This window comes from Pristiophorus japonicus, chromosome 21 (assembly GCF_044704955.1).
Source record: "Pristiophorus japonicus isolate sPriJap1 chromosome 21, sPriJap1.hap1, whole genome shotgun sequence".
In the NCBI taxonomy this organism is placed as follows: Eukaryota; Metazoa; Chordata; class Chondrichthyes; family Pristiophoridae; genus Pristiophorus; species Pristiophorus japonicus.
In genome coordinates this window covers 25,137,288-25,150,068 of record NC_091997.1, presented here as the reverse complement: position 1 = coordinate 25,150,068, position 12,781 = coordinate 25,137,288, and the positions used below count along the sequence as shown (strand labels likewise).

The following is a 12,781-nucleotide window of genomic DNA, read 5'->3' as shown; positions in this document are numbered from 1 at the left end:
CCTGGGACATTGGAACCGGTTCTGGGGGAGGTGGGACCAGTACAAACCGGACGGTCTGCACCTGGGCAGAACCGGAACCAAGTTTGAGGGGTAGTGTTTGCTAGTGCTGTTGGGAAGGAGTTAAACTAATATGGCAGGGGGATGGGAACCTATGCAGGGGGAAGTAGAATGGGGGCAGAAGCAAAAGATAGAAAGAAAAAAAGTAAAAGTGGAGGGCAGAGAAACCCAAGGCAAAAAGCAAAAAGAGCCACATTACAGCAAAATTCTAAAGGGACAAAGTGTGTTAGAAAGACAAGCCTGAAGGCTCTGTGCCTCAATGCGAGGAGTATTCGGAATAAGGTAGACGAATTAACTGCGCAGATAGCAGTTAACGGGTATGATGTAATTGGCATCACGGATACATGGCTCCAGGGTGACCAAGACTGGGAACTCAACATCCAGGGGTATTCAATATTTAGGAAGGATAGACAGAAAGGAAAAAGAGGTGGGGTGGCATTGCTGGTTAAAGAGGAAATTAATGCAATAGTAAGAAAGGACATTAGCTTGGAAGATGTGGAATCGGTATGGGTGGAGCTACGGAATACCAAGGGGCAGAAAACGCTAGTGGGAGTTGTGTACAGACTACCAAACAGTAGTAGTAAGGTTGGGGACAGCATCAAACAAGAAATAAGGGATGCATGCAATAAAGGTACAGCAGTTATCATGGGTGACTTTAATCTACATCTTGATTGGGCTAACCAAACTGGTAGCAATGCGGTGGAGGAGGATTTCCTGGAGTGTATTAGGGATGGTTTTCAAGACCAATATGTCGAGGAACCAACTAGGGAGCTGACCATCCTAGACTGGGTGATGTGTAATGAGAAAGGACTAATTAGCAATCTTGTTGTGCGAGGCCCCTTGGGGAAGAGTGACCATAACATGGTAGAATTCTTTACTAAGATGGAGAGTGACACAGTTAATTCAGAGACTAGAGTCCTGAACTGAGGGAAAGGTAACTTAGATGTTTTGAGGTGTGAATTGGCTAGAATAGACTGGCAAATGATACTTAAAGGGTTGACGGTGGATAGGCAACGGCAAACATTTAAAGATCACATGGATGAACTTCAGCAATTGTACATCCCTGTCTGGAGTAAAAATAAAACAGGGAAGGTGGCTCAACCGTGGCTAACAAGGGAAATTAAGGATAGTGTTAAATCGAAGGAAGAGGCATATAAATTGGCCAGAAAAAGCTGAGGACTGGGAGAAATTTAGAATTCAGCAGAGGAGGACAAAGGGTTTAATTAAGAGGGGGAAAATAGAGTACGAGAAGATGCTTGCCGGGAACATAAAAACTGACTGCAAAAGCTTCTACAGATATGTGAAGAGAAAAAGATTAGTGAAGACAAGCGTAGGTCCCTTGCAGTCAGATTCAGGTGAATTTATAATGGGGAACAAAGAAATGGCAGACCAATTGAACAAATACTTTGGTTTTGTCTTCACGAAAGAAGACACAGATAACCTTCCGGAAGTACTATGGGACCGAGGGTCTAGTGAGAAGGAGGAACTGAAGGATATCCTTATTAAGCGGGAAATTTTGTTAGGGAAATTGATGGGATTGAAGGCCGATAAATTCCTAAGGCCTGATAGTCTGCATCCCAGAGTACTTAAGGAAGTGGCCCTGGAAATAGTGGACCGAAAAGGGGAGGTGCAACGAGACCTGGGTGTCATGGTTCAGCAGTCATTGAAAGTTGGCATACAGGTAGAGCAGCCGGTGAAGAAGGCAAATGGTATGTTGGCCTTCATAGCTAGGGGATTTGAGTATAGGAGCAGGGAGGTCTTACTGCAGTTGTACAGGGTCTTGGTGAGGCCTCACCTGGAATATTGTGTTCAGTTTTGGTCTCCTAATCTGAGGAAGGACATTCTTGCTATTGGGGGAGTGCAGTGAAGGTTCACCAGACTGACTCCCGGGATGGCAGGAGGAGAGACTGGATCAACTGGGCCTTTATACATTGGAGTTTACAAGGATGGGAGAGGATCTCATAGAAACATATAAGATTCTGATGGGACGGGATAGGTTAGATGCGGGTAGAATGTTCCTGATGTTGAAGTCCAGAACCCGGGGACACCGTCTTAGGATAAGGGGTAGGCCATTTAGATATGAGATGAGGAGAAACATCTTCACTCAGAGTAGTTAACCGGTGGAATTCCCTGCCGAAGAGAGTTGTTGATGCCAATTCATTGGATATATTCAAGAGGGAGTTAGATATGGCCCTTACGGCTAAGGGGATCAAGGAGTATGGAGAGAAAGCAGGAAAGGGGTACTGAGGGAATGATCAGCCATGATCTTATTGAATGATGGTGAAGGGTCGAATGGCCTACTCCTGCACCTAGTTTTTATGTTTCTATTGTATCTAAATTGGCACGTACCCTATTTAATTAAAGTTCCTAACCTGCATACATCAGCAAACTTGTGAATTGTTGCTTTCATGTCTTCATCCAAAACATTTATGAAGATTTTGAAGAAGAATGATCCCGGCATGGATTTCTTAACTGCCTTCTGAAGTGGCCTAGCAAGCCACTCAGTCATATCAAATCGCTTTGGTGGACAATGATTCCTGGCCCCATCGGCAAGTCCCACATGCTGTGAATGAATTAAGAAAAATTATATATCTTATATATGGCCCTATTCTTATGACAGTTATTTTCTTTATATTTAGTGTAATATTTTTTGAGGTTAATTTGCCTATGAACCTCTCTAACCCACAAACCAAGGTTTTAAATTAGGTAGAGCTAACTTTGAAGGGACAAGACAGAAATTGACCACAGTAAACTGGGCAGTACTGTTAAAGGGTAAACCTACAGATGAACAGTAGGAGGTGTTCAAAGAAGTATTTGGTACAATACAAGACCTGTGCATATCCCTAAAGGGCAAGAGCTTTACATGTGTAATTAAACAAACTTAGTCAACAAAAGAGGTAACAGGTAGTATAAAATTAAAAGAAATGACTTACACAAGTGCAAAGACGAGTGGAGATCCTGCGGACTGGGAGATAGAAAGAACATCAAAGGGATCCAAAGAAAGTAGTAAGAGTTGCAAAAAGAGAAAATGAAAATAAACATGCGAGGGATATTAAGGATAAACTGAAAAGTTTTTGCAAATATATTAAGAGAAAGAGGGTGGCTTATGGTAATGTGGGCCCCTTAAAGACAGATGCAGGTGCTACTGTAATTGAAAATATGGAAATGGCAGACTTGCTAAATAATTACTTTGTAACGAGGATGAGGATACAGTAACAGATGTGAGGAAAACTCAAATTAAATCAAGGAGAAGAACTTATTGATTTAATATAAGTAAATAATGATAATAGAGAAAATAATAAGACTGAAGATTGACAAATCTCCAGGACCTGATGGTTTCCACCCCATGACATTAAAAGAAGTAGGTGAGGAAATTGCAGATACTATTAGTCATGACCTTCCAAAACTCTTTTGATTCAGGAATTATCCCCTTTGATTGGAAAATTGCCAGTGTCACTATTATTTAAGAAGGGTGGGAGAAAGAAGTTAGGAAATGATAGATCTATTAGTCTAATGTCTGTTGTGGGGAAGTTACGAGAATCTGTTACTAGGGCAGAGTGATTGAGCATTTGGACAAATATTAACTGATCAGTGAGAGCCAGCATGGATTTGTAACGGGTAAGTCATGTCTCACTAACCTCGTCAACATTTTGGAGGAGGTAACTAACGTGAGAAAAGGGAGTGTCTATGGATATTATTAAATGGACTTCCAGAATTCTTCAATAAGGTTCCACATAAGTGCCTGTTAGCACTCCAATGTATGTACTCCAATTGTTAGAATGTGACTGGTGGTATCCCCCGGGAATCTACTGGGGCCCCAGTGTTTCATTATATTTATCAATGACTTAGATGAAGGAATAGAGAGCCATAAATCCAAGTTTGCTGATGACACTAAGTTAGGTGGCACAATAAGTAGTATGGATGGGAGCAGCAAATTGCAAAGGGACATTGATCAATTAAGTGAGTGGGCAAAACTGACAGATGGAGTTCAATGTGGGGAAGTGTGAGGTCATCCACTTTGGACCTAAGAAAGTAAGATCAGAGTATTTTCTAAATGGTAAGAAGTAGGAAATGTGGAGGATCAGAGAGATTTTGGGAAGCTAGTGGACAAGTGCAAAAAATAATTTAAAAGGCTAATGGAATGTTAGCCTTTATCTGAACGGGGCTGGAAAAGAAAGGGTGGAAGTTATGCTACAGTTGTATACAGCTCAAGTTGGAGTACTGGATTCAGTTCTGGGCAGCACACCTCCGTACAGCTATATTGAATATATTGCAGCCAGATTCACCAGAACGATTGCAGTATTTAAATCACTTTTAAGCATATGTGTCACTGTAGGATGTTTTGCTTGCACTGTTTTGACACATTTTCTTAAACTACTCTGTTTCATCCTTTTACCCATAACAGTGTTACCCACCATAGTTAGAAAATCTTAAATTTGTTTTATAAATTGCTGTATAATTTGAATTATGGTTTAATGTATTTTTTTTCTGATCAAGGGATTTTAAGAATGGTGCTTAATCATTTCTCAATCATTGTTTAAGATGCATACACATAAAAGCTGATGGTGTGTATGAATATGAGATGACACATAAGTAAAATTAGTCCTTGTTTGTTTTAATCCCTCTATTTTGTAATCGCAAAAGAACAAGAATCCAATTTTCCTTGGCTCCATCCATGACGCGGAGCATGTTGGCGCAGGTCAGAAAATTGGGCCCTGCCCTTGTGTCCAATTTCCACTGTGCCTGATTTTCCAACGGGTGATCTTGGAGTGGAATAAAGAGGCCTCATTGCAGAAATGTGCAATCCACATTGTTCTGTATTACTTTTGCAATTCACTGCCCATGCTGAATTTTACAAGTTCTAACAAAGCTGCAGATTACTGCTTGTATATATAAAATGGGCATATGACAGGGAAATATTTTTCAGCGATCCATAAAGCTAGTTTGCTATTGTTTGATTCACATCACTTTTGCATTGAACATCGTGAATACTTTTTTTCTCCCCATATTTTTGCCTTTTTTAATTACATTTTTTTGTGCCTGTCGTGAGGGATTTTAGTGCTGGAGAATGCATTGTTCCCATTTCAGGTACACAGTGCCAGTATAAAATATCTCAGGTCGGGTATATCACAGCCAGATTGAAGCTCCTTATATTTTACCCCAACAACATGCTTCAGCTCCAAGCTCAGAAAAGCACCCCTTACTGCACCAGTGTGATATTTTATAATTTTCCACATCAACTGGATGGAGCCCATAGCACATATTTTACATATGAAAGAACAGACTTGATGGGCATAATTTTTTAATTTATTTCTATGCTCTCGTATTTTTAGTTGTGCCACTGTCATTCTTTTTGGGTACCAGGACAAATGTGAGAGACACATCAGTAAACCCTTTTGCCAAATTGTCACCTAAAATTGATTTTTCTCTTGAAGTTTAATTTTACATTAAAAACTGGTATTGACCATTTTCCACTTCTCTCTTTTTAAGACTGAAGCAGCACTTGCCCGGAACTACCCAGGAAAGAGAGTGACCAGTTCAAATAATACACCTATTCCCAGGTTACCATCAAATCCTTCCCGGGTTGATCGTTTGATTGTTGATCAACTGCGTGAACAAGCAAGAGTATGTTTCAATTACATGTGGTAGATTGGTTAATTGACCATATTCCCTATCCTTTTTGTTGGTGTGCTTAAGTGTAATTCAGAGAACTTTTTTCTATTTAAGATTTTTATTGCTTTTCAAAATGTAGTTACATACAGATAGAAGTAGACTTTATCATCAATAATTGGATATAGTTACAGAATATATTGTTATTTATATATGCAATATACTGTAAACATAGTTATTGTACTATTCCTTAACATTTGGAAGGTTTGGTTATTTGGCAGTGTAGTAACCTCATAGCTATTTGCTAACAAAATAATAACAAGAATAGAAGAATGGTGATAGTGAATAAATAATGGAGTAAAGGTCAATTATTTATTTGTTAATTTCTAATTGTTTTTTTCCCTTTAAGGCAAGGGATGTCAGTGCTAGGAATGGGACACTTTAACGACAGGCCTTTCAAGTCAGACAGCACAGACAAATGCTGAAAGTAAACCGCTCTCTGCCCTGCTCAAACAGTGGGGTGCATTTTGAAGCCAATAGCATCCCGAAAATCGTAAAGAAAGACTTACCACCTCTTTTCTATTGGTGGTGCTGCTGGCACCATTGCTCATGTCAGGCAGCCTAGATGGTCACCTGAACACAGCGGTAGGCTAATAATCATAAGCAAATCGGGGTTCTATGACGTGAATAGGACCCTGATGCTATTTTGGTGGTGAGACTGCCCAGTAATCCTTAGTGGTAAAGGCCAAAATCGGCAATTAAGTACCTGATTTAAAGGGGCTAGGACCTGCAGACAAAAATAGTATGTTTTGAAATTCTTAGTTGAGTGGCATGGAAGCATTTGCAACTTTGGTACTGGTTATAATAGAGAGGTTTTTTGAAAGTTTTTGGCAGAATTTCTTTGCCTTTTCAGGGAGGGTGAGTGTGGAGAGGCACCATGGGATTTATTCTAGCAACCCAATTGTGGGTAGAAGAGAAGAGAAGCAGCCGCAGGAAGGAGAGCATGCTGGAGCTGCAGCGGTGGGGGGGTGGTGGGGGGGAGGCGGAGAGGTTGCACGCAAGTGACCCTATCCTTCACATAAAGATCTATAGACCCAGAATCAGTTGCCAGGACCTCACTGGTGAGCCATGTTTAAGGAGGCTCAGGTTCTCATGGCAGAAAGTAGCAGTGCTGTGCAGCCTCCTGCAGCAGAAGCTGTGGACTTCTGTGCCATCTGGTTACTCAAAGTGATGGTTGCCTTCAATCAAAGTGACGGTTACCTTCAATTTTTTGCTTCGGAGTCCTTTATAAGCTGCAGTGGGCGTCATGGCACATGTTAGCCAGTCGGCTGAACATACTTGCGCAAACCAAGTAATAGATGTTCTGTACACTAAGGCAAGCCAGTAGTCCCCCATAGGCAGAGCAATGGGATTTGCAATAATTGTCGGGTTCCCACAAGTCCAGGCTGTATTGACTGCACACATGTGGCAATTAAGGCACGACTACATGAGCCAGGATGAACAGGAAGGGTTACCACTCTCTCAATGTGCAACTGGTATGTGTTGAGTATCGAATAACTCCACAACGCTAAGTACGGTGAGCTAGTTCAGGCATGACCTTACTCCAGTTTATTTATTCTCAAAGTGAGGATTCAACATGGCTGCCGACATTATATACACGGTTTGCACGTGTCTGCCAGTGACCATTAGGACTCCCGACAGTCGCGCCCTCCGGTGGCAGGTCAAACGCAGTTAAAATACATAGCATCATTCCTCCCAAAGTCCTTGGTACAGGTTGTATTTACAAGTTGAGACGGTCTGGGGCCTTACGCTCCCTGGTTGATCGTCTCAGTTCAAACACAAGCTTGGGTGAGTTAGTAGGACCATTGCTGCATTGCGGAGCAGTCGGTCTGACAGGACTGTCAGGGATGGTCGGTTCATCTACGTGAATGACACATGGGTCAACTGATGGTTGGATGTGTGTTGGTTGGTCGATGATGATGTCATCTTCAATTTGTTATGGTTTGTCTGTGAATCGCAGTTTGGTTTGGTCGATGTGCCTCTTGCACGTTTGGCCATTTAACAGTTTGAATACAAACACCCTGTTCCCCTCCTTGACCAAAACCGTGCCAGAAACCCACTTTGGACCATGACCATAATTCAGGACAAACACAGGGTCATGAACAGCAATGTCGCGTGATACGGCCGCGCGATCGTGGTATCATTGCTGCCGTTGCCTTCTGGTTTCGACATGATCATTGAGATCTGGATGTACAAGGGAGAGCCTGGTTTTGAGGCCTCTCTTCATTAACAGCTCGGGTGGAGGGACCCCGGTGAGCGAGTGGGGTCTCGCCCGGTAACTGAGCAGAATGTGAGACAAGCTGATCTGTAGGGAGCCGTGAGTCACGCATTTTAGGTTTTGCTTAATGGTTTGGACAGCCCGCTCCGCTTGACCGTTAGACGTGGGTTTGAAAGGGGCAGACCTGACATGCTTGATGCCATTACGGGTCATAAACTGGTGGAACTCCGAACTGGTGAAACACGGTCCGTTGTTGCTGACAAGGACGTCGGGTAGGCCATGGGTGGAGAACATGGCCCAGAGGCTTTCAGTAGTGGCTGTGGACGTGCTGGATGACATGATTACACATTCAATCCATTTGGAGTAAGCGTCCACTACCACTAAAAACATTTTGCCAAGAAAGGGGCCGGCAAAGTCTATGGATCCTTGACCACGGTTTGGATGACCATGACTACAGACTCAGCGGAGCCTCCACAGGTGCGTTACTCAGTTGCATGCAAGTGTTGCACCGATGCACGCATGACTCCAAGTCCGAGTCAATGCCGGGCCACCAAACATGAGACAATGCCTGGGTGGGTACTGTGTAAATCTCGCACAAAAGTTTCCCTGCCTTTTTTTGGCCTAAAAACACGATTACCCCATAACAGACAATCAGACTGAATAGACAATTCATCTTTGCGGCGGCTATAAGGCTTAATTTCATCCTGCATTTCCGTGGGAATGGCAGATCAATTTCCATTTAGTACACACCTTTTTACGCTTGACAGTACAGGATCCTGGCTGGTCTAGGTCCTAATTTGGCGAGCTGTGACGGGTGACCCCTCACTCTCGAAGGCATCTATGACCAGCAGCAAGTCTGCGGGCTGCGGCATTTCCACCCCGGTTGTGGGCCATGGTAGCCGGCTAAGCGCATCAGCACAGTTTTCATTACCTGGTCATAAGCGGATAATATCAGTGCCCATCTTTGGATGCGGGACTAGGCATTGGTGTTTATACCTTTGCTCTCAGAAAACAATGAAATGAGCGGCTTGTAGTCTGTTTCAAGCTCAAACCAAAGCCCAAACAGGTATTGGTGCATTTTCCTAACCCCATTTACAGATGTTAAAGCCTCTTTCTACCATACTATAGGCTCTTTCAGCCTTAGACAGACTTCTGGACACGTATGCAACTGGTTGGAGTTTGCCTGATACATTGGCTTGCTGGAGCACACAACCGACCCATATGATGAGGCGTCGCAGGCCAGCACTAACCGCTTACATGGGACATAGTGTACCAGTAATTTATTGGAACATAGCAGGTTCCTGGCCTTCTCAAAGGCTCTGTCTTGAGATTTTCCCCAAATCCAGTCATTACCCTTTCTCAGCAACATGTGCAAGAGCTCTAGCAATGTGCTCAAACTAGGTAGAAAGTTACCAAAATAGTTGAGAAGACCCAGGAACGAACGCAGCTCCGTCACACTCTGGGGTCTGGGTGCATTCTTGATGGCCTCTGTCTTCGAGTCTAGGCCTGATGCCGTCTGCTGCAATCTTTCTTCCCAGGAATTCGACTTCTGGTGCCATGAAAACACACTTGGAGCGTTTTACCCTGAGTCCCACTCTGTCCAGATGATGTAGAACCTCTTCCAGATTGTGCAGGCATTCGGTGGCGTCGCGACCGGTGATCAGGATGTCATCTTGGAGCACGATGGTTCTCAGGATGGACTTCAGCAAACTCTCCATGTTTCTCTGAAATATGGCTGCCGCCGAGCAAATTCCGAAAGGGCATCTGTGGTATATAAACAGTCCATTGTGCGTGTTGATGCATGTCAGCTTTTTCGAAGATTTGACCAGCTCCTATTTCATGTAAGCAGAGGTCAGGTCCAATTTGGTGAAAGACTTCCCCCCCCCCCCCCGCTAGCATTGCAATCAGGTCGCCAGCCTTGGGTAACGGGTACTGATCCTGTATCGAGACTCGGTTAATCATTTTCTTGCAGTCACCACAGATCCTGACCGTGCCATCACTTTTCAAAACTGGGACAATTGGACTGGCCCATTCGCTGAACTCGACTGGTGATATGATTCCTTCCCATTGAAGTCTGTCCAGTTAGATCTCGATCTTCTCCCTCATCATGTACGGAACCGCCCAAGCCTTGTGATGGACGGGTCTTGCATCCGGGCCTAAGTGGATCTGCACCTTGGCTCCCATGAAGTTGTCGATGCCTGGTTCGAACAGTGAGGGAAACTTGCTCAATACTTGAGCACACGAAGCGTCATCCACTGATGATAAGGCTTTAATATCGTTCCAGTTTCATTTAATTTTTTCAAGTCAACTCCTGCCGAGCAGCGTTGGGCCATTGTCTGGAACGATCCACAACGAAAAATCATGCACAGCTTCATCGTACGATACCTGTACTGCTGTGCTGCCAATGACTGGTATGAGCTCTTTGGTGTAGGTACGCAGCTTCGCATTGCTTGGGCTCAGTTTGGGTCTTTTTGCCTTAGTGTCCCACAGCTTTTCGAAAACCCTCTAACTTATTATTGACTGACTCGCACCCGTGTCCAATTCCATGGATACTGGAACCACATTTAATTTAACTTCCAGCATTATCGGAGGACTTTTGGTAACAGAATGCACCCCATACACTTCTTCGTTCTGTACCTCGGGTTGAGTTGCCTGTACCGCTTGATCCACGCTGGATCGATCATCCTCAGCCACGTGGTGTGTTGCAGCATGCTTGCTCGGATGCGGACACATTCGCTGAAGGTGCCCCATTGTTGCACAGCCTTTGTAAACGTATTGCTTGAATCGGCATTGATGGGCCCGATGATAGCCCCCGCAATGCCAACAAGGTGAGATTTGATTCACCCCCCGATGGCGGACTTTGAGCAGTTACAGGTCGTATGAACGCGGACGAGTAGGCCCTGCCATGTGCAGCTCTGCCTGCCGACGATATTTTATGCGCAGTACTTGCCGATGAGTTTCAATGCTGGGAAGATAATCTGTTTCGAGTTTCCGTCCGTGGACATACATGCCTGGGTGATCGTGATGGCCCTGCTCAGGAGATTCAGCAGCCAGCAGCTTTCGAAGGATGACCTCGTGGCCAATGCCAAGCACGAAAAAGTCCCGCAGCATTTCCTCCAACGCATCTTCGAAGTTGCACGGCCCAGCGAGACGTCTCAAGTCGGCGACAAATTCCGCCATGTCCTGGCCCTCGGAGCGATTGTGCGTATAGAAACGATACCTCGCCATGATGATGCTTTCCTTCGATTTAAAGCGGTTCCGAACCAGCTCACACAATTCATCATAAGTCTCATCCGTTGGTGGAGTCGGTGAGAGTAGATTCTTGATAAGGCTATAAATTTTTGACCTACAAACGGCGAGAAGAACCGCCCTGCACGTAATTGTGCTATCGGTTCCTTCCAATCCGTTGGCTACGAAGTACTGGTCGAGGTGATCAGTGAAATCCTCGCAGTCTTCTCCCTCCACGAATCTCTCCAAAATTCCAACAGACATGGTTGCATGAAAGTTCATATTTTTAACTCATCGCCAGTTGTTAAGTATCGAATAACTCCACGAGGCTAAGTACGGTGAGCTTGTTCAGGCATGACCTTACAGTTTATTTATTCTCAAAGTGAGGATTCAACATGGCTGCCAACATTATATATACGGCTTGCACGTGTCTGCCAGTGACCATGAGGACTCCGACAGTCGTGCCCTCCGGTGGCAGGTAAAACCCAATTAACATACATAACAGATTGTGACTATCATCTACGTACTATGCTGGTATGTACATGGTACTCTGGTAGCAGCCATGATGCATTTATCCTACATTGGGCCAACAACTCTGCATTTTTTGACCAAGAGCAGCAAGTCCAAGGATGGCTATTAGGGGACAAGGCCTATCCCAGCATCCCTTGGGAGCACTGTATATAAGCCGGCCCCTAAGGCCTGTTCCCCACTCTGGATTGTCCCGGGCGATGGCCCCACACTGCTTGAAAGGAGCTGGCTGGGCAAAATCCGCTGGAACTGGGATGACATCCGAGCGCTATCACATGTCGATGAGGCCTCATGTACCCAGGTTCTTAACAAATTTCCTTCCCTTTTTGAGCCAGGCATTGGAAACTTTTCCGGGGCGAAGGTGCGGATTCACTTGGTCCCAGAGGCATGACCCATTCACCACAAGACGCGAGCGGTACCTCACAAGATGAGGGAGAGAGTGGAAATCTAGCAGGACAGGCTGCAACGCGAGGGCATCATCACGAGTGGAATTCAGCGAGTGGGCCAGCCCGATTGTTCCAGTACTCAAAAGTGATGGCACGGTCAGGATTTACGGCAATTATAAAGTAACTATTAATCGTTTCTCGCTGCAGGACCAATACCTGCTACCTAAGGCAGACGACCTACTTGCGACGCTCGCAGGAGGCAAGTCAGGTCACCAAGCTCGACCTGACTTCGGCCTATATGACGCAGGAGCTGGAGGAGTCTTCGAAGGGCCTCACCTGCATCAACACGCACAAGGGACTATTCATCTACAACAGATGCCTGTTTGGAATTCGGTCGGCTGCAGCGATCTTCCAGAGAAACATGGAGAGCCTACTCAAGTCGGTACCACACACGGTCGTCTTTCAGGACGACATATTGGTCACAGGTCGGGACACCGCCGAGCACCTACAAAACCTGAAGGAGATCCTCTAGCGACTGGATCGCGTAAGGCTGCGGCTGAAGAGGTCGAAATGCGTCTTCATGGCAACAGAAGTGGAGTCTTTGAGGAGAAAGATCGCGGCGGACGGCATTCAGCCCACAAACGCCAAGACACAGGCAATCAGGAACGCGCCCAGGCCACAGAACGTCACGGAG

At 44.9% G+C, this 12,781-nt stretch overlaps 1 protein-coding gene across 2 annotated transcripts in view; it reads left to right on the top strand.

The window, feature by feature from the left end:
* moto (minamoto) overlaps window positions 1–12,781 on the top strand; it is a 77,860-nt gene that overhangs the window by 24,151 nt on the left and 40,928 nt on the right. For both annotated transcript variants that reach the window (XM_070864491.1, XM_070864492.1), the window contains one exon: window positions 5,548–5,682. In XM_070864491.1, coding sequence (XP_070720592.1) covers window positions 5,548–5,682 — 135 coding nt within the window. The remainder of the gene's footprint in view (window positions 1–5,547; window positions 5,683–12,781) is intronic.